The sequence below is a fragment of the Narcine bancroftii genome, chromosome 3 (genome assembly GCF_036971445.1).
Source record: "Narcine bancroftii isolate sNarBan1 chromosome 3, sNarBan1.hap1, whole genome shotgun sequence".
NCBI lineage: Eukaryota > Metazoa > Chordata > Chondrichthyes > Torpediniformes > Narcinidae > Narcine > Narcine bancroftii.
In genome coordinates, this window is record NC_091471.1 from 263,836,513 (window position 1) to 263,860,081 (window position 23,569).

Sequence of the window (23,569 nt, forward strand, 5' to 3'; positions counted from 1 at the left end):
GAATCAGACACACAAAAGGTAAAGACTGTACAACAGGCTTCAATCCACAAAGACTTCCACAGAGCCAGCTAGCTGTGGCTGCAGCAACTCTGTGTGAGGCCTCGGGAGGCCGGCGCAGGCTAATATCCCAGAGGGGTGATCGACACCCGACCAGGTGGGGCTTGATCCATTCAGGCCGACTGATTGACAGCCGGCCAGTTGTTGTCCTATCCCCTTACACTCCTGCAGATACAGAGGTTGCCCCCTGCAGTAGGCTGGTGGTGTACCACCACAATGCATTAGACTCCATATTTTCAAAGAATATCAGGTTTTAGTCAAAAGTATGCAATATCTTGAAAGTCCAGACACAGCATTACCCAAATGCGCTGTCTGACCTGTATTCAAATATTGACATTGTTAAATGGAAGTTAAAGTTGCTCTTCCCTGACATTACCTCTGGGCACTCATTTCTGTGTAAAGGCCCCAGGAGCCGGATTACTAAAAATCCAAACCTTCTTTTTCCTCTGTCAGAAACATTTGAAAACCGGTAGGACTAGTTCCACCAACAAGGTGATTACAAAAACACAGTGACCAATCCTTGGACCATATCTCTGGCGAAAAGAATACCAAATACACCAACGCGGAGGCTAAAGCAGTCAGTACAGGCAATTTAAGTAATGGAGTCAGCCTTCAGCTATCTTCCAGACACTAGCATGCAAAACAATCTTTTACATCACATTTCCTGTTTAGAAGAAACACTGCTGATTGCAGTACATTCACTTCAGTTGTGGGAATTATTTCAAAAGATAATTACTATCTACCCTGATGTTTCAGGAGACACAGAAAGTCCTTTTATTCAGCTATCATATTTTTGATGAAGATGGTCAGTCTGACATTTCCTGGACTGCTTGGAAGAAACAGTTCTCGATCTCTGTGGTGTCATGAGCTGTATTTAAACTTTGTTTCCAAGAAGCAGGTGATGGATGAGAACTCAGAGAAAAATCTAGACAGTTTCCCAGCTTCTCTCTCTCTCTTTTTTTTTAAACTTTATTTATTTGTTCAAAAAACAAATAATATATGACATATACAGCAATTAAACATGAACATGAACCTTTTATATATATAGAAAAAAAAGAAAAGAACCCCACCCCTTCAGCCAACTCTCCTAAGGAGAGCCATAAAAAGAGAAAAAAGAAAGAATATTAAAAAAAGTTAAATATACATATTAAAATCTAATCAATATAAATTGAAATGTAAATATTCCGAGTATAACACCCACTTATTAATAAAAAAATTATAATTATCATGCAAAACATACATAATTTTTCAATTATTAAACAATATTTCATCTCATTATGCCATCTATTAATATCAATCGTATTTGTATCTTTCCACGTATTAGCGATACATTTTTTCACTACAGATAAAGCTAAATATACAAAAGCAAGCTGAAACTTATCTAATCCCAAGCCTTTCAGAGGTTGCAAACTACCCAATAAAAATACTGTTGGATCTAAAACTATTTTAATCTTATATCGATATTCTAAAAACGATTGAATTTTCTTCCAAAAAGATTGTATATGTATTCATGACCAAACAGCATGAAAAAAAGTTCCAACCGTATCACCACATCTAAAACACAAATCTGATTCATTAAAACCATATTTATTTAATTTTTCAGGTGTCAAATGTAATTGATGTAAAAAATTGTAATTAATCATTGCATTACGTGCATTTATCAATCTAGTTACACTATCATAACAGATATCTAACCAATCCTCTTCAGAAAAAGTAAAACCAATATCTGCTTCTGTAATGGAAGATTTAAACCATGTTTTTTACTTTTGCAGACTTTGCTTCTGCAAGGCTGAGAACCTGCTTGTTTTTTAGAATCAGCAGACATAAGCTAAATTCCATCGAGGGGCCAGAGATGCAGTTATCTAACGAAAGGACATCTGTGTACCAAGAACATTTAATCTTCCTGCTTGTTTTGGTCACAGACTGTCAGAGGCCTAGCCTTGATGCAAAATAAACCATTGTATTGAAAGTGATAAGCTGAAAATTATGTTATTCGATAGAAGCCTACCATGCTAGCTTGCTCGCTTAACTTTCTTGCTGTGCTGGGAATAGGTGCTTGGGTAAACAGTTTTTGGGTAATATAAGCCATGGTCCCATTGCTGAAGTGGGAGACTCTCCGAGAGGTGGCAACATCTCTCAGCAAGAAGAAGAACTTCTAGAGTCCAGCCAACGTCCTGGTCAGGGGAGGTGGAGAAGCTGCTACCGGCGCCCTGACAACCTACTAAAAATGTGCGGTCGTTGCCTCGCTTCGGCAGTTGGGACCAGTCCAGGTGTTGAAGTCCCCGTCAAATGCAAAAGGGACTGAGCTGGATTTGTTAAATACACCAATACATCATCAGCAAATAAATTAATTTTATATTCCTCATCTAAAACTTTCATACCTTGTATCTGTGTATTTTGTCTTATCAACTGTGCTAAAGGTTCAATCACTAATGCAAACAAAGCTGGTGGTAAAGGACAACCTTGACGAGTTGTTCGAGTTAACTTAAAAGATTCCGAAATCATACCATTCCTCAATACTCTAGCTACCGGTTTACTATATAGAGCCCTAATCCAACCAATAAAAGAAGGACCAAACTTAAATGTCTACAAAACTTTAAACAAAAAATTCCATTCAACTCTATCAAATGCCTTTTCTGCATCGGATGATCTAAAGATTGTCGAAATCTATTAAACTAATCACTCGCAAAATATTATCTGAAGCATATCTATTCTTTATAAAACCTGTTTGGTCAATATGAATCAACTTTGGTAAAAATGTAGCCAATCTATTCGCTAATATTTTAGCTATTATTTTATAATCTACATTTAACAATGAAATTGGTCTATATGAAGATACCTTCAAAGGATCTCTATCTTTTTTAGGAATTACTGTAATTAAAGCACTAGAACAAGACTCAGGTAAATCATAATGTTCTCCAAGTTGACGTAATACATCCCCAAACACTATAAATAAATCATCATAAAAATTTTATAAAATTCAACCAAAAATCCATCATCACCAGGCGATTTACCATTTGGCATTTCCAGCATAGCCATTTTAATTTCCGAATCAGTAAATGGTTCTTCTAACTCCTGTATATCTCCATCCTCTAATATCGGTAAATTCAACTGTGATAAAAAAAATCAATCGATCCAGTTTCCTGTTTTCCTTCAGATGTATATAACTTTTATATACAGATGTATATAACACCGTGAGCAGGAAAGGGCTTTGGCAAATACTAGAGCGCATCGGATGTCCCCCAAAGTTCCTCAACATGATTATCCAACTGCACGAAAACCAACAAGGTCGGGTCAGATACAGCAATGAGCTCTCTGAACCCTTCTCCATTAACAATGGCGTGAAGCAAGGCTGTGTTCTCGCACCAACCCTCTTTTCAATCTTCTTCAGCATGATGCTGAACCAAGCCATGAAAGACCCCAACAATGAAGACGCTGTTTACATCCGGTACCGCACGGATGGCAGTCTCTTCAATCTGAGGCGCCTGCAAGCTCACACCAAGACACAAGAGAAACTTGTCCGTGAACTACTCTTTGCAGATGATGCCGCTTTAGTTGCCCATTCAGAGCCAGCTCTTCAGCGCTTGACGTCCTGCTTTGCGGAAACTGCCAAAATGTTTGGCCTGGAAGTCAGCCTGAAGAAAACTGAGGTCCTCCATCAGCCAGCTCCCCACCATGACTACCAGCCCCCCCACATCTCCATCGGGCACACAAAACTCAAAACGGTCAACCAGTTTACCTATCTCGGCTGCACCATTTCATCAGATGCAAGGATCGACAATGAGATAGACAACAGACTCGCCAAGGCAAATAGCGCCTTTGGAAGACTACACAAAAGAGTCTGGAAAAACAACCAACTGAAAAACCTCACAAAGATAAGCGTATACAGAGCCGTTGTCATACCCACACTCCTGTTCGGCTCCGAATCATGGGTCCTCTACCGGCACCACCTACGGCTCCTAGAACGCTTCCACCAGCGTTGTCTCCGCTCCATCCTCAACATCCATTGGAGCGCTCACACCCCTAACGTCGAGGTACTCGAGATGGCAGAGGTCGACAGCATCGAGTCCACGCTGCTGAAGATCCAGCTGCGCTGGATGGGTCACGTCTCCAGAATGGAGGACCATCGCCTTCCCAAGATCGTATTATATGGCGAGCTCTCCACTGGCCACCGTGACAGAGGTGCACCAAAGAAAAGGTACAAGGACTGCCTAAAGAAATCTCTTGGTGCCTGCCACATTGACCACCGCCAGTGGGCTGATAACGCCTCAAACCGTGCATCTTGGCGCCTCACAGTTTGGCGGGCAGCAGCCTCCTTTGAAGAAGACCGCAGAGCCCACCTCACTGACAAAAGGCAAAGGAGGAAAAACCCAACACCCAACCCCAACCAACCAATTTTCCCTTGCAACCGCTGCAATCGTGTCTGCCTGTCCCGCATCGGACTGGTCAGCCACAAACGAGCCTGCAGCTGACGTGGACTTTTTACCCCCTCCATAAATCTTCGTCCGCGAAGCCAAGCCAAAGAAGAAATATAACTTTTTATAAAATGAATAAAATTCATCATTAATCTCACGAGGTTTATAAGTAATAAGAGAATTCCGTCTAACAGCATTAATAGTTCTCGATATCTGTTCTTTCTTTAATTGCCTTGTGTGCTTTCTCTCCCCATTCGTAATACCGTTGTTTAGTCCTATTAATCACACATTCAAATTGATAAGATTGCAAAGTATTATATTTCAGTTCCAGCCTAGATAATTCTATTTTCTGATCTTCTGTAGCATCTTTCTGAAATTCCTTTTCTAACTCATCGATCTGTTTCTCTAATTCAAGACTGATTTAATCGATTCTTTTTTTATTTTAGAAGTATAACTAATTATTTGTCCTCTCAAATAGGCTTTCATAGCATCCCATAATACAAACTTACTTTGAACAGATTTAGAATTTTTTCAAAAAAAATTAATTTGTTTTTTCCAAAAAAATCAATAAATTCCATATTTTTAACAACATTGTATTAAATCTCCAACGATAAGGTATTTGAATTTTCTCAGAAGTTTCATATGTAAAATATAACAGAGAATGATCTGAAATCACCCTACTTTTAATTTTTAAAAGTTTTAAAACACTTGCTGTATTTTCCCTTGTAAATGTGCCAATACTAAAAAGAAGTCAATCCTTGAAAACGATTCATGTCTAGATGAATAAAAGGAAAAATCTTTCTCTGTCGGATTAAGACGTCTCCAAATATCTACTAAATTAAGATGTTTCATCAATGCTTGGACCTGAATTGCCATCTTAGATTTTTTAACTTTCTTCAGAAGGTTCCAAAACACAATTAAAATCACCACCAACTAAAATATTATCATTAGCTTGACCCAAACATAAAAATACATCCGAAATAAATACTTCATCATCTGCATTTGGGGCATAAATATTAAGTAAAGTCCAAAATTCACTAAAAATCTTACAATTCAATTTAAGAATACATCCTGCCTTTTCCTCCATTGATTGTAATTCAAAAGATAAATTTTTATGTATCAAAATTGCTACACCTTTAGCTCTAGAATTAAATGAAGAAAAATATACATGCCCAACCCAATCCCTTTTTAATTTCACGCTTTCCTTCACATTCAAATGTGTTTCTTGTAAAAAGGCAATATCAATTTTCATTTTCTTAATATACGCCAAGGTTCGCTTACGTTTAATCGTACTATTTAATCCTCAAACATTAAAAGTAGCAAACCTCAACATATCTACTATTATTACTAAATACCAATAATATCTTTATATAAAAACTCAAATCAACGTATATAGGCCCTCCAATAAAAAAACACAAATTAAAAACTAAGAAAAAAGTTTTATTTTAATTTTTAAAAATCCCCCCCCCAAAAAAAACTACCAAAATGTAGTAATCCCCTAAACAAAAATTGGGTGTGGATCACCCACCAGTGGCTGATGACTAGTAAAGAACTTAGTGAAAATCTCCCCCTCCCCAGCCAAACAATCAGTAACATCCAAGTATCATAATAATAAGAGAAAAAATAAAATAAGAAAATTCTTCTTTTCATCCAAAAGATTCTAATCTCGAAGATCCCATTTCAGAAGGAGGTAGACTCTTTCCATTCCCATTTTTCCCATTTCTGCCATTTCTTCCGTTTCCAGAGCTACCAAATTTTTCTTTAGGAGATAATGGTGGACTAATTCTTTGTCCTCTTATATCTGGCAATGAGTCAGCAAAAATCATTGCTTCACAATCAGTTTCAAAAACCGAAATTGATAAGTCTCCGTAAAAGACCTTCAACACTGCAGGGTAACAAAAAGTAGACTTATAACCTTTACGCCACAAAACTTCTTTAACTGGATTAAATCGACGTCGATGTTGAATGACCTCTTGACTCAGATCAGGATAAAAAAAGACTCTACTATTCTGAATTAATAATGGGGTTTGTCCCTAGATTGTATACCTAAAATGGATGAGGGGGGGGGTGGGGGGGTGGCTTGGGAGGAGGGAGGGGGGGGGAGAAAAAGTCACTGTAAATGTGTGAAAAAGAAAAAGTGTATATCATGGCTATTGTGATTTATGGTGTGAAAAATAAAAAATTTAATTAAAAAAAATGGGGTTTGTCGTTGTCTCGCATTTTGTACTGCAAGTCAAAGTATTGCTTCTCTATCCAAATAACTCAGACATCGAATTATTACCAGTCTCAAGGGTTGATCAGCTGAGGGTATTCTTCTTAAAGCTCTATGGGCTCTTTCCAGTGCCAATCCCCCAGAGAAAAATTCTTGCCCTAATATTTGCGGAATCCAGTCTTTAAAGAAATGAAGAGGGTCTTGTCCTTCTATACCTTCTGGCAAACCAACAATTTTCACATTATTCATTCTGCTTTGATTTTCCAAATAATCTATTTTTCTTTCTAGCTCCTTCTCACGATTCCTAGTTCTATGACTGATTTTTCCACCTCCAACACTTTTTCTGTGTTAGAAGTCACTTGTTGTTTACAGTCCAAAAAAAGCAGTCTGAAATTTTTTAAATTCTTCAAAAGATGCATCCACACGTTTCTTAACCATATTTAATTCTGAACTTATACCAGCATTCATTTGAACCATTTCATTCATTAGAGATGTCAACATAGGTTGAATAACTGCATTCAATTGCATACATTGTGAATCAGTAAATCGCTCTGCTCTCTCTGACATAGTGGCAGAACAAGGCAACTGCAGCTCCTGCTGCAATTCAACAGAAGGCATTTTTAAAAGTTTTACTGCAGGTCTGGACTCCCAGCGACGGCACCCCAACTTCTTCAGGGGGTTGCCATTGGTCTCATCCATTCGCGAAGAAAAACTATTTCTTCAGATTGTAATGCTGCCTGATGCATTTCCAACAATGGAGTCATCTTCCTGCGTGCTCCCCCCATTGAAATCGAAAGGCATTCCAAATCGGGGTCCACTTCTTGGGAACACGCACCTTCTTCCGGAGAACGGGTAATTCCATCGTTCATTTGGTGAGTAATAGGCTTTTTTTTCAGCCTTCACAGGCAATCTTTGGGATTTATGGCCTGTTTCCGCTCCGTAAATGGTTATATGGTTATATAGGCAATGAAGAAATTGAGTCTGGGGCTGTTTCAAGTCATCTAGGCCCCAGATCTTCGGCACTTCGAAAATGTATCTTCTTTTGAACTTGAGATTTAGTCTTTTTACCATTAATGGCCATAATAATTCCCTAATACTTTAAACTAAAATTTTAAAAGTTTAAACTTGGAAACAAAGGGTTAAAAAATAGGTGTTTAAAAATCTGGCCAGAGAGGTCGAGATTGCACGTCTAGACTCTACGCCATCTTGCCACGCCCCCAGCTTCTCTCTCTCTCTCTCTCGTGAAGGTAAAGATGGCTTTGGAAAATTGTGTACCCAGTAGCGGGGGGTGGGGGGGGGGGGGTGCAGGTGGAGTGACTACACCGCACTCCCTGAGCAGATTCTTCAAAAGTGGTGCCTTTTTGAACTGTGTGCTCAATCTCCTGTGATGAGCTGATGGGCCACCAGGGTATCACAGGAGTTGGGGTGTGCAATGGAGATGCTGCGGCCACCACAGGGTGGCGCTGCCTTGCACCTATTCAGAGGGCAAGTTGCATGTCAATCAAGGTCAAAACTCACCCCAAGCCATCAAGGTGACCCTTATGATCGGCCCACCTAAATCACCAGGTGCTGCTGTTCAGGCAGCCTGCCTGGACTCAGCCCTGACCTTCGCCCAATTGGCTCAGGTGAATCACCTCAGCTGACCCCTGCTGAGCCCCTGCACTTGGCTTCAAGCCATTGGCCACAGTAGTCAACGGGGCCCAGCCTGCCCCGAGTGATTGCCCCCCCTCCCCCAATACTGCCTGCAGAACTATAAAGGGCCACATGCCCCTTTGTTCTGCGTCTTTTGACCACTCATGGCACACAAGTATTACCTTGTGTTTAGGTAGCTAGAGCTGTGTCCATATTGGTCAAGGGGTGGGGGCACCTAGTATATCACCTTGATCCTGACTGTTGATTGCATGTATTTAAGTAATTTCCCCAGTTTCTGTCGGTTTCTCCCTCGTTATCCAGTGTATATTTACCCTTTACCCCCCCAAATTGTGTGTGTGTGTGTGTGTGTGTGTGTGTGTGTGTGTGTGTGTGCATATTTATATATATATATATATATATATATATATATATATACAGTTTTATTTAGCATTTCAATCTTGTTTCCCCATTTGCAACCCCAAAATAAATGTGTGCTTTGTACCTCAACTTTGGTCTGGTTCTTAACCTGTGGGATCCACACAGATTCTTACAACAAGGGTGAGATTGAAGAACTGCACATACACCCCCCCCCCTCCCCCCATCTACTTGCTAGAAATGTGCTCCGACCGCACCTTCACTCAGCAAGTTAAAAAAAGCTACAGTTAAGTGTTGTGGAAAACTGAGAAAACTGTTTTATTTGTCTTATTCTATGACTTTTACCCCACGTGGCCTTGTTTATTTCTGCGAGCATAAAAGGGGCTTCCAGCTCGACAGAATCCTTGATGTCAATCAACAGGAGGCGCAGCATGGCAGGTTGTGCACAGGCACAGTCCCAGCTCCCCTCAATGAGGCACACGTTGGTTGCATTGGTGACACTGCTACAGGCTCGGACCATGAAGGGAGACTCCAGAGATTGACCTCCGATCCATTTCTCTACAGTGACCGTGCTGCAATGTGTTGCAACCAGCCAGGACGCTCTTCTTAGAGCTCCTGTAGAAGGTTGACATGATGGTGGCCGGTCGCCTTGCCCACTTCAGTCTCCTCAGGAAGTGCAGTTGCTCTTGGGCCTTCCTGACCAGCGAGGAGATGTTGAGTGTCCATGATAGGTCACGGGTTCAGTGAACTCCAAGGGACTTGGTGCTCTCCATTCTCTCCACTACAGAGTAGTTAATGTAGTGGAGGGTGGTCATTCCTAGTCTGCCTGAAGTCCACGATCATCTCCTTTGTTTTGTCCATGTTGAGACTCAGGTTGTCCCTCTCACACCATTTCACAAGATTTCCCACCTCTCCTCTGTGGCATGACTCATCGTTGTGGCTGATGAGGCCGACGACTGTTGTGTCACCTGCCAACTTGAGCTGGATCTGGAGATGCAGCCATGGGTCAGTAGCTTGAACAGGGGCGGGCTGAGTACATGCCCTGAGGTACGTTAGTGCTCAGCGTTGCGGTGTTCAATGTACTGCTTCCAATCTGGACAGACTGTGGTCCTTCTATTAGGAAGTCCAGGATCCAGTGACAGAGAGAAGTGTTGAGTCCCAGTGAGGACAGCTTCTCCTCCAGCCTCTGGGGAATGATCTTATTAAACACCAAGCTGATGACAACAAACAGCAGTCTGGTGTGTGAGGCTTCGTTCTCCAGGTGGGCCAGGACAGAGTGAAGTGACAAGGCTACAACATCATCTGTGGAACAGTTTCTTCTCAAGGTAAATTGAAATGGATCCAGCATCCCTGGGAGATGTGCTTTGATGCATTCCATCACCATTTGGTGGAGGTCAGTGCCACAGGACGGTAGACCAGGAGGCCTGTTATTGTTGCCCTCTTGGGTACAGATATGATGGTGGCTGCCTTGTACCCTGCAGGAACGTAGACTGCTGCAGTGAGATGTTGAACATGTCTGTGAAGACCTCCGTTAATTGGTCTGTGCAGTCCTTCAGTACCCGACCAGGTATGTTGTCTGGTCTAGCCACCTTGTGCACCTAGATGAGCATGTGATGGTGGAGAACTGAAGAGCAAATTTCTATGTTCTATGGCTCAATGATCTCCAATCAATGGTACAATGTAAAATGTGAGGCGTGAGATTCTTTGTGGAGGAAATAGCCAGGCTTGTTACATATTATTTGCCAAAATAAAATAAGTCAATGCTGGTAGGTAAATTAAATTTGTCCTGATCTGTTCAACATTGATATAAGTGGCTAATTACATGTACTGCAAGAGGCAGAAAGGATATTCAAAGTAAGCACATTTAGGACCAAAAGCTGGGTTTCATTCTGCTTCCAATGGTTGAGCTGAAGTCTGACCATCCAATCGTTAAACCAACTCGAATGCAACGAACTACAACAGCTACTGTTTCTGAAGTGCACAGCACAGCACATACCTGACAGGAGTCCACTTCACCAGCGAAGAATCCAGCACAGATCATTCGTGGAGTTATGGGGTCTCTGTAGAGTTTGTCACATTTGCTTATGTTGAATATTGGAACAGTGGCTTTCTGGAGAATGACAGGTAAAGAAGCTATGGTAGAAAAGGAGAATAATGAAAAATGTGAGCTGTGAGACCCTGCAAATTTAAATTGAAACAGCAGTACAACATTCAGAGCCATGAATAGGGAGAAATTAGATGTCTGTACTTCAAACTGGGACATCTTTCCATTGTCAGTACAACTCAATGACGAACTGTTCTATGCTGTACACTATGTATTGTTCCTGGAAAATAAATTCCTTGGAACCAGATTGTGCATTCAATCATTAAAATTTGAAGGTGTCCCAGACCTTTGTGCACCTGAAATGTTTATGATTAGATTCAGATGACTAAAATATAGTTTGCTCCAATTGAACACTGCAGCACATAAAACAGGCCCTTCTAGCCTGTGCCGAACTATTATTCTGCCAAGTATCAGACCTGCATCCAGTCCATACCCTTCCCATCCATATACCTGTCTAAACCTTTCTTAAATGTGGGAATTGGGCCCGCATTCACCACTTCAGCTTATTCCGCACTCCCACTACTCTCCGTGTGAAGAAGTTCCCCCGAACATTCCCCTTTTCACCCTTAATCCATGTCCTCTCGTTTGTATCTCACCTAACCAGCGGTGCCCAATCTTGCTGGCATTGCCAGCATTATGCCACAAAATTGGCCCTTAGATCTTGAGCCAAATCTGTCCTGATATAAAATCTGATCCCTTGGTCATAGTCTTTATTGGAATCAAATGTTAGGCATTAGTTCTTTTAAACCAGTTTGCAATGGTTTATTATTTTTCATTGCTTACCTTTTTTAATGTTATTTTTTAAGTATTCGCTTCAACTTTAGTTGTTATAAAAGATATCTGTTAAAATCGTTGGCAGCTTTTACATTCTGGTAAATCCTTGCTCACAAACTGAACTCATTGCCTGAGTCCCAGCCATTCTCCAGTCTACACAACCGCACTCCATGGTATGGAGGGCCAGTGAGATAGCACATCTGCATCGGCATCTTATGTGTAAGCAACTGGGCATCACAGGTGGCCATTCTAAATAGGAGACCATCCCAGCGTGATTCCACCCACTGGGTCATATTCATTGAATTAGTGATATTGTGATTCATTCTCTTGGCCATTTCCAGTTGCAGCATATCACATAAACTTATTTGCATCTCGTAGTTTCTATTTTACTTTTCACAAAGACAAAACAAATACCTGTTTTTTTTTTGTTAAGTGCATAGTTAGTGTAGCAGTTGGCTGTTACAACACCAGCGACCTGGGTTCAAATCTAGCGTTTTCTGTAAGGAGTTTGCCTGTCCTCCCTGTGTCTGTGCGGGTTTCCTCCCACCCTTAAATGTACAGGGGTTGTAGGTCAATTGGGTGTAAATGGGCAGTACGAGATCATGGGCTGAAAGGGCCTGTTACTGTGCTGTATGTCTAAATTTAAGATTTAAATGAAGTGGTAGAGTGGGGTCTGCTCAGATCCACTCATCAGTGGGAGATAATTCAAATGTTGTTGAGAGATGGGAACATCGAACGAATTCATGTAAGGGATAATAGGCAACAGGCTCTTCAATGCCTCGCCTACAACTTCAACACCAAGGTATCAAGACTGTCAGTGCAAGATTACACAAGATTCAAGATTCCTTTATTGACTTGTAATATTACACAATATTTCCTTCTTCCTGTACTAAGGCAGACGAAGAGTCACCATTAGTATTGCCTGGCGCCCCTTACAGTAAGAGAGAAAGAGTAGCAAAAGAGAGTCCCTTCAGGGTCATTGAATGTTTATGGATTCACCTCCAGCACTCCCATAGCCTCTACAACCACACAAACTCCTGTTTCATCCACTGATAACCCAAGCTCCAGATTCAAACTTCCAATATGATCAGGAAGCCTTCAGTGCCCGAGGCCCTTTGGGAGCTCTTCTTGCCCTCAGTGTCCCGGTACTCTGAGTCCCTCGACTGCAAGTCGCTGTCCGCTAACCTGTCGTATAGGTCCCTTAGCCACTGAACCCCTTGCTGGTCCGCTGCCGTGCTCACCATCCTGTGGCGTCATCTCTGCTTCTCCTTCTCAACAGGTTCTCCCCATTTCTGAAGCCAGCGCTGGTCCGCTGCTCTCCCAAAGTCTGCAATCCCTCCTGGCCGCTGCTGAACATAGGCATCACCATCTCAGCCACAAATCCCGCAAAGACTTTACAGAGTTGCCAGCATTAAGACCACTACAGAGCAGCGCTGGGTCTCCGCTCCCCATTCACCTAGCACCAACTCCAACAGCTCTGCCATTTTTTAAAAATTCCACCTTATTCCTCATCACTTATTACTGAGTTTCATTCTGTTTAAAATGCACAGAGTCACACAGCAATACAGGCAGCTTGCTTGGCAGGATGATATGTCCCGTTTTGTCTGGACCCATCCAACTCAGACTACACATGTCCCACCCGTTCCGGACCTGTGGGTTATCTTCACGCAAATCCAACACATGTCAGAAATCCCAGGGGACACTATTTAAGTAGGATCACATAATTTTCCTGCTTCACAACAGCCACATGCCAGCTTCTTGACTAATTAGAAAGAAACGGCAGGTCAATTTAGTAAAGAAGGAAATATCTGAAGGCAGCTAAAGACTACATCTTGGGCAAAAATGGTTGATAAGAGAAATATCATTGAAGTGCTACATATGGACTTCGTGAAAACATTTGACAAGGGAATTCTGAAGAAGCACAACTGGCAAAATAAAGCAAATAGAATCTTATATCTGCAAATAGTGGCATAAAGTGGAAGAGTAAGACCTTACACTAAACCTTTATAAAACACTGGTTGGGTTGCAACTGGGGTATCATTATACAGCTCTGGGTACCACATCTGGAGACAATGCAAGAGAGGTTTATTCCACTGATGAGGGATTGTAGTTATGTAAATAGACTGGAGATGCCTTGGAACTTCCTTGGAACAGAGAAGGTTGTGATTACAAATGTCACAAGGTATAGAAAGAATGGACATAGAGAAACGGTTCCTGTATTTAGGAAGGTTAGGAATCGTGGACATATTACAAAAGTGATGAGCAAAAGAATTAAAAGTGACTTGAGGACAAATCTTTACATGCCAAGAGGTTAGCGTCTAGATGCACTGTTAAGATTAATAGTGGAAGTATATTCAATTGCATTGTTCAAAAGAAAGCTGAATAAGTATCTGTGAGGCAAGATTTTGCAGGGTTGTTCAGAGAGGATGGAGGAGAGGGAGGAGCTGGGTTGCTCTTACACAGAGATGGTACAGACTCATTGGGCTGAATGGTCTCCATCCATCCAGGTAGTAAATTCGGTGAAGTATATGGTCGACCAAGGTGAGAATCAATAGTAACCTGTAACATTTTTAAACAGAAAGGAATACTTTTCAAAGAAAATCAGTTCCACACCATTGCTCTCAGACATGACTCCCCATCCTGTAATAGTACAGTTTTTTCCTGTGGGGAAGATGTGTGCAGGAGATGGTAGACACACGGGCTGGATGGATTTGGAGAATGTCACAGGGGCAGACAACTCCACCAGAGCCACATCATAATCAAGTGAAATCAGGTTAAATGAGGGATGAATAATGATCTTCTTAATTTTCCTTGTCACTGTTGTAGAACGTTGATCATTTCTATAGATGGTTCCCAGAACTGCCTCCCACCTCTTTGGCTTTGGAAAGCTGTAAAAAGTAAAATCAGAAAGTTTATTCAAATTTCATCACAAACTTCTAAATGAAACATTTCAGTTTTTATTCTGAAGCCAGTGGCTCTCATAAGTGCATGGTCGTGTGAGAGATGAGAAAACTGATCTAAAATTATGAACATGAAGGAAACTAAAATTCATACATTAGTAAATGAATGTAACCAGTACAAACAGGATGAGCTTGGGAATTAGGATGCAGGAAAGCAGAGTCAGCACATTTAAGATAAGAATCTTCTAGTCTTTGTGACAAGATCAATGAGCCCACCATATGAATAAGATAAGGAGCGGTAAGGAACAATGGAGTGTAGGAAGTTGAAGTAGTCTGGATGAGATAAGGGTCTCCTAGCCCTAGACAGAAGTACCAAGTTCTACATATCTAATTAGTTAACCTTACATAGATCTACAAAGTTATACATATTAAATTAGTTAACCCTAGACAGGATTAGCGAACTCTGCATATCAAGAGACTGTAGCTCCGAGAATCAGGAAGGTGTGAATAAGGACAATAACATGAAGGGACACCGACAGGATATCCCCTGGTCCACCAAGTGCACAGAAACAGCACGTAGGCAGGATTGCCTAATGCCAAACCTCTCCAGCAGGAGGCAGAAGAATGTAAGGGGGGGGGGGTTATTCCTATACTGAGATAAACTGTATAAAAGTTGGGTGAGCCCCAGTGTATATGTGTATTCCCAGGGTAAGGGGAAGCACCCAACTTTGCATTGTTGTTGTAATAAATGTTCTTTGTTCTCAATTTTTGTCTCTAGCAATTTCTTTAAAGGTAATTCTGTTTCTAACAGTCGCAAGGACTGTCAATCATTGCTGATGTACAGGCCCAACTTCTACCTCTCATTGGGAGAGAATAGAATTCCCTAGATACTCCGGTCCAGATTTTCCAGATTCTCAGGCAGTACTTTTAAAATTCAAATTTGAGGAGGAATAATTTATTTGAGAGTTTATTCATTAGCAAATGGAACGTGCTTCATTTATCAAAATGAGCAGTTTTAAAGAAAAATAATGTCAATACATGACAAAAATGTAAACATATTTTTTTAACTACAAGACATGTTTGTAATGTTTGAAAGTATGTTTAAAAATTAACATCTTAAAAGAAAAATACAGTATACAAATGAATATCTTTGTGATAAGATGACCTGTATTAAGCGTGGTCACTTGTTGCCACTGTGGGTCTGTGACATTTAAGTATGCATGCACACAAAAGCCTGCTAAATTTAAAATGTTTGAGAGTGCAGAATCTTGGGTGGTCTGGATTTCAGTTATCTAGATTTTTGGATTTTTACTGTAATTCCCAAAATAGACTATATTGTACTGGGATACTGTTCCCATTTTACAATGTCTACTCAGAAACTACTTCAAATTATTTCCCAAAGAATGACATTCCACGAGGTTATTTTTTTATAAAATTCCCATGCATGGAGCCCTCTTTGTACAGATTCCAGGATATTGATTTCCAAACTATTTTTTCCAGTCTAGTCATTTTCTGCTACATGGCTTGACCTCAACCTGTTCAACAGAGATTATATTTTTTTCTGTGATAACGAGGTTACATACAGACCTGACACCAGCTTTTCCAACACTGACCAGATCAATGCCTCAGAAACATCTGCTCCTTGTGTCTTTCTGACATTCCCTGGGTACTGATTGCAGTGAGTCGATTGGTAGACTAGAGCAAACATTAGGGTATTGTTGTCTGGTTAGTGACTCCAGGAGGGCTATCACTGCCTGGGTTTTGACTCCCATTTGGGCACTGATGCCCACTGATATTGTCTTGGTATTGTCTTTCTCTGGGATACATGAAAACAACAAATTTCATAACATGTCCGTGACAATAAATTCTGATTCTGATACAATAGCTTGAGTATCATCCTCATCCCAGAGATGGTGAATATTTAGCTGGACTTTTACTGGAAAATGCCTCGAACTTTCCCAGAGCAGGGACAGGCTACAACAACAGCAGTCCTTGTCATTTTTTCCTGAAAGCTTTATGAAAAGCATTGATTTACCAAATGAAGAGCAGCACAGTTGGTGTAACAATTTGCGCATCGCTGTTACAACGCTAGAGCGATCAAGACCAGGGTTCGAATCCCACGCTGTCTGTAAGGGGTTTGTACGTTCTCCCCATGTCTGCGCGGGTTTTCCCTGGGGACTCCAGTTTCCTCCCACAGTTTGAAATGTACCAGGGTGTAGGTTAATTGGTTGTAAATTGGGTGGCACGGACTTGCGAACCGTAGTCTAAATTTTTTTAAAACTCAAAGCAGCAAACTATGGCACAAACTGTAAAAAAAATAGAAATTAGTTGCACAGAATGCATAGTAAGTGAAGTTAAAAGAAGACGACTTATACTGTGTATGTCTGTTGATCTGGGACTGCTTAGCTGTATTTCAAATCAGCGAAGATTCCTGAAAAGATAACCTAAAAAATGACCTACCTTGCAAAGCAGTGAGCTGCCGATATCAGCCAGGTGTCCCCCACGACTGTGGCCCCACATTCGTGACCATTGCCAGTTAAACGTAGACTGACCTGCCAGGGCCATTCGCCCACAGCAGCTTCTGTGCCCCCCACAATTCTATTGGATACCATTGGGGTGCCACAGCCTAGCAGAGAGAACACACGAGGAAATCTTAGCCAAGCGCCTAGGCTGTCCACAGTTCCATCAGACATCTCAGAACATTTCAGATGAATTACAGAGAATCCTCATTGTTGCTCGTGTGAATTTGGGGAGGAACTGTCCTGCTCATAACCATATCTTTCTGAGAGACTGGATGAAAAGTATAAGACAAAGTATTTAATATCCATCAGAGGATAGTGCAAAGGGAGGTTTACATTGTATCTAATATACATTTTATCTGACCTAGATACATTTGATAGATCATTTTGGAGAAAGTTTTACACTGATTCTAACCCTATGCAGCAGTTGACCTGTGTGTGTCCCTGTGTGTTTTCTTAAACTTATGTTGCAATGTTCCTGGAAATAAGAATCTGAATTTCAACTTTTACCCCCACAAGAAAATATAATGATAAGCACACATCAAAACTGATGTCACCACATTTCATCCACTCTGAACGGCTCTTTCCTAAGTATTATGATAGATGCTCAGGAATTTGATCTCTCGTGATGCTACATGTCAATCTCTCTCTCTCTCTCACACACACACACACACACACACACACACACACACACACACACACACACACACACACACACACACACACACATTCATTCATTCTTAATATGCATAATGATAATGAGACAGTTGAACCTGTATCCCTGTTTTCTTGGCCAGTTCCGCGCATGCCCATAAAGCTGATAATGTTGCAGAAAGGCCGTGATCCAGTGCACCAGTCATTTCAGATATGTTATTAACATAATCCACGAAAATGAAGGGGAAAGTTTTGAGCCTTCAGTTCAATGTTTTCTCACAACAATGCAAATATACGCTGACTATTTAAGTCTACTGATACCCATCATTTGTGATTTCTTCCTCTCCAAGGAACTGATAAAAAGCTTCCCTTTGCTCAGGTAACTCTGTTTTACTGGGTCCAAAGTTCAGGACCACACTTGGTATCTGAGCTTATATTGCCTGAGCTACCAGACATTGCACCTCATAGTGAAGTTTCTCATAACCAGGGATGAAATGGCAAAACCAATAGCAGTCTAGAATTATGGTTAGGGGAACTGGTTTACTGGAGAAGTGGCAGCAGAATAATTTTGTTAGAGATAAGATGAAGGACTAAAGTAAAAAAAAGAGCAATTAGCAATGGAAGCAAATCAAAATCACTACAGACAACATGGATTATTCTATGAAATGCTGGAGATGTATTTTAGGTTCTGTGCAGTGTGGGACTGGTCTCCTTTTCCCCACTGTGATCTGACAGGTGATAATGGAAGTGAGTACTCATTAGCTAGGGCAAAACAATTAGCATAGCAGTCCATGAAACACTGCCGCAGTGCCAGGGACCCTGGTTTGAATCCGGCGCTGTCCATAAGGAGTTTGTTTGTTTTCCGTGTCTGCGTGGGTCCAGTTTCATCCCACCCTTCAAAATGCAGATAAGTTGGTTGTAATTGGGTGGCATGGGCTCATGGGCTGAAAGGGCCTGTGTCTGTGCTGTATGTCTAAATTTAAATTTAATTTTAAATTTAAAAATTAAGTTACGGACAGCTCTTTCAATGGAGATTATCCTTGTTATTAAATTAACATTTTGCCTGGTGTAAACACCTGTGGTTTAAAGTTTCAATAGAATCCTTATTTTGACATAAAACTTACTGCATTCCGTCTCATCTGACTGATCCAAGCAGTCATTTATTTTGTCACACTCTGGGTTGACCTTTGTAAGGCACTGGCCATTGCTGCAGATGTAATCCCCAGTTTGGCAGCTTGCTGTATATTAAAAAAAAAGAGTAAAACATTAATACTTTACAATGGCCATTATACTTACAAAGGGTTAGATTTATATAAGAGTAGAACTTTAAAGTATTTTTAGACAAGCTTAAACTCGAGGGAAGTTTAGGTTTGGGGAAATGATAAAAGCAACAGATCGTAACAGAATAAAATAACTGTATACAACCTACAAGTATCAATGGGTGCTAATGGTAAACTCCAAGCACCTCAGTTCTCTGAGACCAACTTCACTGGGAGCTACACAGACAATGCAGTGAATATTTGTTTCAGTTCCAGATAGCAACAGTGTTTGAAAATTGTATTATGTTCAGCCAAGTAAAAATATAGATCAGAGACCAAAGAACATTCTTACCAGCACAATAGCAAAACATGTAGTTGAAGTAAAAACATAATGCTGGAGAACATTGAGAACTTGATACCTTGATGAAGGGCTCAAGCCTGAAACATTAGTTATGTATCTTCATCTATATAAAGTATGCTGTTTAACCTGCTGGGTTTCTCCAGCATTGTGTGTTGTTACCAACACAATACTGGTCTAAGACTGCATTACTGATTTATTACTGTCTCACTGACATGATGCATTAAGTGAGTTGGTGGACATAATGATCGGGATGAGCTGTCATTAAAATGTACATGTACAAAAATAACATCATCTGAACTTTTCATACGATGCTAAAATGCAAGGCAAATTTGCTTGCACGACATAATCTGTAAAGACAGCCATGCAATCACAAAGGCAAGAAACAAAGCAAGATACGTCATTAAGGCCATCAATTCAATGTTCCATTGTAGCAAAGAAAGTACTGGGATATAAGACCTCAAGTTGGACCTGTGCCTAAGGAGAGAACTTAAATGTAAATCACCCCACATTGAAACCTCTCCTGTGAGATACTCTCATTCAAAGCCATACAAATGTAGTTGGTTCAGATCTGAAATAAAAACAGAAAATATTGGAAATTATCAAAATTTAAAATAATGAGTGTGTGGGGAGAGTAAAACAACATTAATGTTTCAGGTTGGTGTCTGTTCACATTTATGTAACATGAAAATATGTAGAAATATGCCCTTGATTCCAAGTTAGGTTATTGAGATGTTGTTTACATGGACTTTAGTAAGGCCTTTGACAAGGTCCCATATGGATGGTTAGTCAGGAATGGTGAAGTAGTGAACTAGATTTTACAATGTCTGGATGGGAGAAGACAGAGTGTAGTGGTGGATGATTGCTTCTCAGACTGGAGGCCAGTGACTAGTGGTGTGCCTCGGGGAACGGTGCTGGGACCATTGCTGATTGGAGAGTGAAGAAGGTTTTCAAAGCTTGCAGAGGGATCTGGACCAGCTGGAAAAATTGGCTGAAAAATTGCAGGTGGTATTTAATGCAGACAAGTGTGAAGTGTTGCATTTTTAGAAGGCCAAACCAAGAAAGGATACACATGGTAAATGATAGAGCACTGAGGAGTGTGGTAGATGATTCCCTGAAAGTAATCTCACAAGTGGATTTGGTTATAAAAAGAGCTTTTGGTAAATTGGCCTTCAGAAATCAAAGTATTGAGTACAGGAGTTAGGATGTTATGGTAAAGTTGCATAAGACATTGGTGAAGCTAAATTTGGAGTATTGTGTGCAGTTTTGGCTACCTAACTACAGGAAGATATCAATAAGATAGAAAGAGTGCAGAGAAGATTTACGAGGATGAACTCAGCATGTCATGAAGCATCCATGACATGGATAGGCAGTCGACATTTCGGGCCTGAGCCGCTGTTGCTATGGTGAGGAATCACTGCTTTGTTTAGTTGGCTGAGGCCCCATTTGTTATCTCAAGTGATCATAAACTATAGGATTACAAAGAAGAGTGTAGGAATTGTTTCCAGTGACTTGTGCTTACTTTATTACAACACATTACTACCCATTTCCCATCTGAGTATTAGACAGGCACCTGTCTACATTTTGCTCAAGCCCGAAACATTAGTTATGCATCTTTATCTTTGCTATATAAAGTACGCTGTTTGACCTGTTGAGTTTCTCCAGCGCTGTGTTTTTACTCCCAACTGAGTAATTGCATCAGTCCAATTCACCCTCTTTATCTCCCTACAACCCAAGAGTTTATTTTCTCCCACATACGCATCAATTCCTCTTTGAATACTTTTGCCACATAGATACCCAGTCACTGTGATGTGGTGGAACACATCATAACTTTTCATACGATGCTAAAATGCAAGACAAATTTGCTTGCGCGACATAATCTGTAAAGACAGCCATGCAATCACAAAGGCAAAAAACAAAGCAAAATATGTCCTCACTGAGCTGGGCAGGCTGGCCCGCCTTCTGTACCTGTAGCCCCTCTCCAAAAGATCCCCTAACAAAGGCCGGGAGCCCTAGTCTCATCCCTGCCTTGAACGTGAGCCGGCCACGTGTAGAGGCAAGCCTGGGTCTTCTGATAAATAAAGCCTTTGACTACCTGCTTCATGTCTGCAAGTGCTCATTGATCACGTCACAAGCGAGAATGTATAAATTCCACATAAACAGCAGCTGAGGTCAGGATCTGACTTGAGTCGCTGCAGCTGGGCACAGCACCACTATCTGCAGTGCCACTGTACCTCTCCTATATATCCCTCAACCACACAAATGAAGCAGATTCTCATCTGATTATTAAATTCCAACTACAGAGTCTTCCTGCGGGCAAATTAGCTGTTATCTTTCCTGCAACAGTGACTGCACATCAAAGGTATTTAATAAAGCAATTTGGGACATCCTGAATGATAAGAATGCAAATCTTTTTAGTCATGCTTAAAGATGCTGTTCCTTCACATTTTTTGTTGATTTAACAAAAAAGTACAATTTATTATGCAGTGAATTCATGAACCTGATCCTTTACATATCACAAAACAATAAAAGAGCAATTAACAGTCAGAAACACATAGAAGACGTAGGATGTTAAACAATAACTGCAAAATTCCTCCTGCAAGTAGTTAATAATTACTGTTTTTAATGTGGAAGGTTGTCATCCTGGGCGACTTCAACGCTCGTGTCGGCAAAGACTCAGAAACCTGGCCAGGAATCCTGGGCAAGCATGGCGTCGGCAAGTGCAACGACAATGGGCGCCTCCTGTTGGAGCTCTGCGCAGGACAGCGGCTTGTCATTACAAACACCCTTTTTCAGCAGAGGGACAGCCTTAAGACCACCTGGATGCATCCCCGATCCAAACACTGGCACCTCCTGGACTACATCCTGGTGCGAGAAAGTGACAAACGAGATGTGCTCCACACCAGGGTCATGCCTAGCGCGGAATGCCACACTGACCACCGGCTGGTTCGCTGCAAGCTCAATCTTCACTTCAAGCCAAAGCCCAGGAACAATAAAGCCCCCAGAAAGAGGTTCAATGTTGGAAACCTGCAGTCAGACGAAGCGAGAGGAAACTTCCAGGCAAACCTCAAAGCAAAGCTCGACGATGCAACCCGCCTCACGGACCCGTCCCCTGAAACCCTCTGGGATCAGTTGAAGACTACCATACTGCAATCCACTGAAGAGGTACTGGGCTTCTCCTCCAGGAAAAACAAGGACTGGTTTGACGAAAACAGCCAGGAAATCCAGGAGCTGCTGGCAAAGAAGCGAGCTGCCCACCAGGCTCACCTTACAAAGCCGTCCTGTCCAGAGAAGAAACAAGCCTTCCGTCGCGCATGCAGCCATCTTCAGCGCAAACTCCGGGAGATCCAAAATGAGTGGTGGACTAGCCTCGCCAAACGAACCCATCTCAGCGCGGACATTGGCGACTTCAGGGGTTTCTACGAGGCTCTAAAGGCTGTGTACGGCCCCTCACCCCAAGTCCAAAGCCCGCTGCGCAGCTCAGACGGCAAAGTCCTCCTCAGCGACAAGATCTCCATCCTCAACCAATGGTCAGAACACTTCCAATCTCTTTTCAGTGCCAACTGCTCAGTCCAAGATTCCGCCCTGCTCCAGCTCCCTCAACAGCCCCTAAGGCTAGAGCTGGATGAGGTTCTCACCCTGGATGAGACATATAAGGCAATCGAACAACTGAAAAGTGGCAAAGCAGCAGGTATGGATGGAATCCCCCCAGAGGTCTGGAAGGCTGGCGGCAAAACTCTGCATGCCAAACTGCATGAGTTTTTCAAGCTTTGTTGGGACCAAGGAAAACTGCCTCAGGATCTTCGTGATGCCACCATCATCACCCTGTACAAAAACAAAGGCGAGAAATCAGACTGCTCAAACTACAGGGGAATCACGTTGCTCTCCATTGCAGGCAAAATCTTCGCTAGGATTCTACTAAATAGAATAATACCTAGTGTCGCCGAGAATATTCTCCCAGAATCACAGTGCGGCTTTCGTGCAAACAGAGGAACTACTGACATGGTCTTTGCCCTCAGACAGCTCCAAGAAAAGTGCAGAGAACAAAACAAAGGACTCTACATCACCTTTGTTGACCTCACCAAAGCCTTCGACACCGTGAGCAGGAAAGGGCTTTGGCAAATACTAGAGCGCATCGGATGTCCTCCAAAGTTCCTCAACATGATTATCCAACTACGAAAACCAACAAGGTCGGGTCAGATACAGCAATGAGCTCTCTGAACCCTTCTCCATTAACAGTGGCGTGAAGCAAGGCTGTGTTCTCGCACTAACCCTCTTTTCAATTTTCTTCAGCATGATGCTGAACCAAG

At 41.6% G+C, this 23,569-nt stretch overlaps 1 protein-coding gene across 2 annotated transcripts in view; it reads right to left on the minus strand.

The window, feature by feature from the left end:
• The window catches only part of tmprss9 (transmembrane serine protease 9), a 52,541-nt gene that overhangs the window by 17,264 nt on the left and 11,708 nt on the right, over positions 1-23,569 (minus strand). For both annotated transcript variants that reach the window (XM_069927956.1, XM_069927958.1), the window contains exons 4-7: positions 18,767-18,880; positions 16,930-17,095; positions 14,183-14,457; positions 10,688-10,824 (exon numbers count right to left, since the gene is read on the minus strand). In XM_069927956.1, coding sequence (XP_069784057.1) covers positions 10,688-10,824; positions 14,183-14,457; positions 16,930-17,095; positions 18,767-18,880 — 692 coding nt within the window. The remainder of the gene's footprint in view (positions 1-10,687; positions 10,825-14,182; positions 14,458-16,929; positions 17,096-18,766; positions 18,881-23,569) is intronic.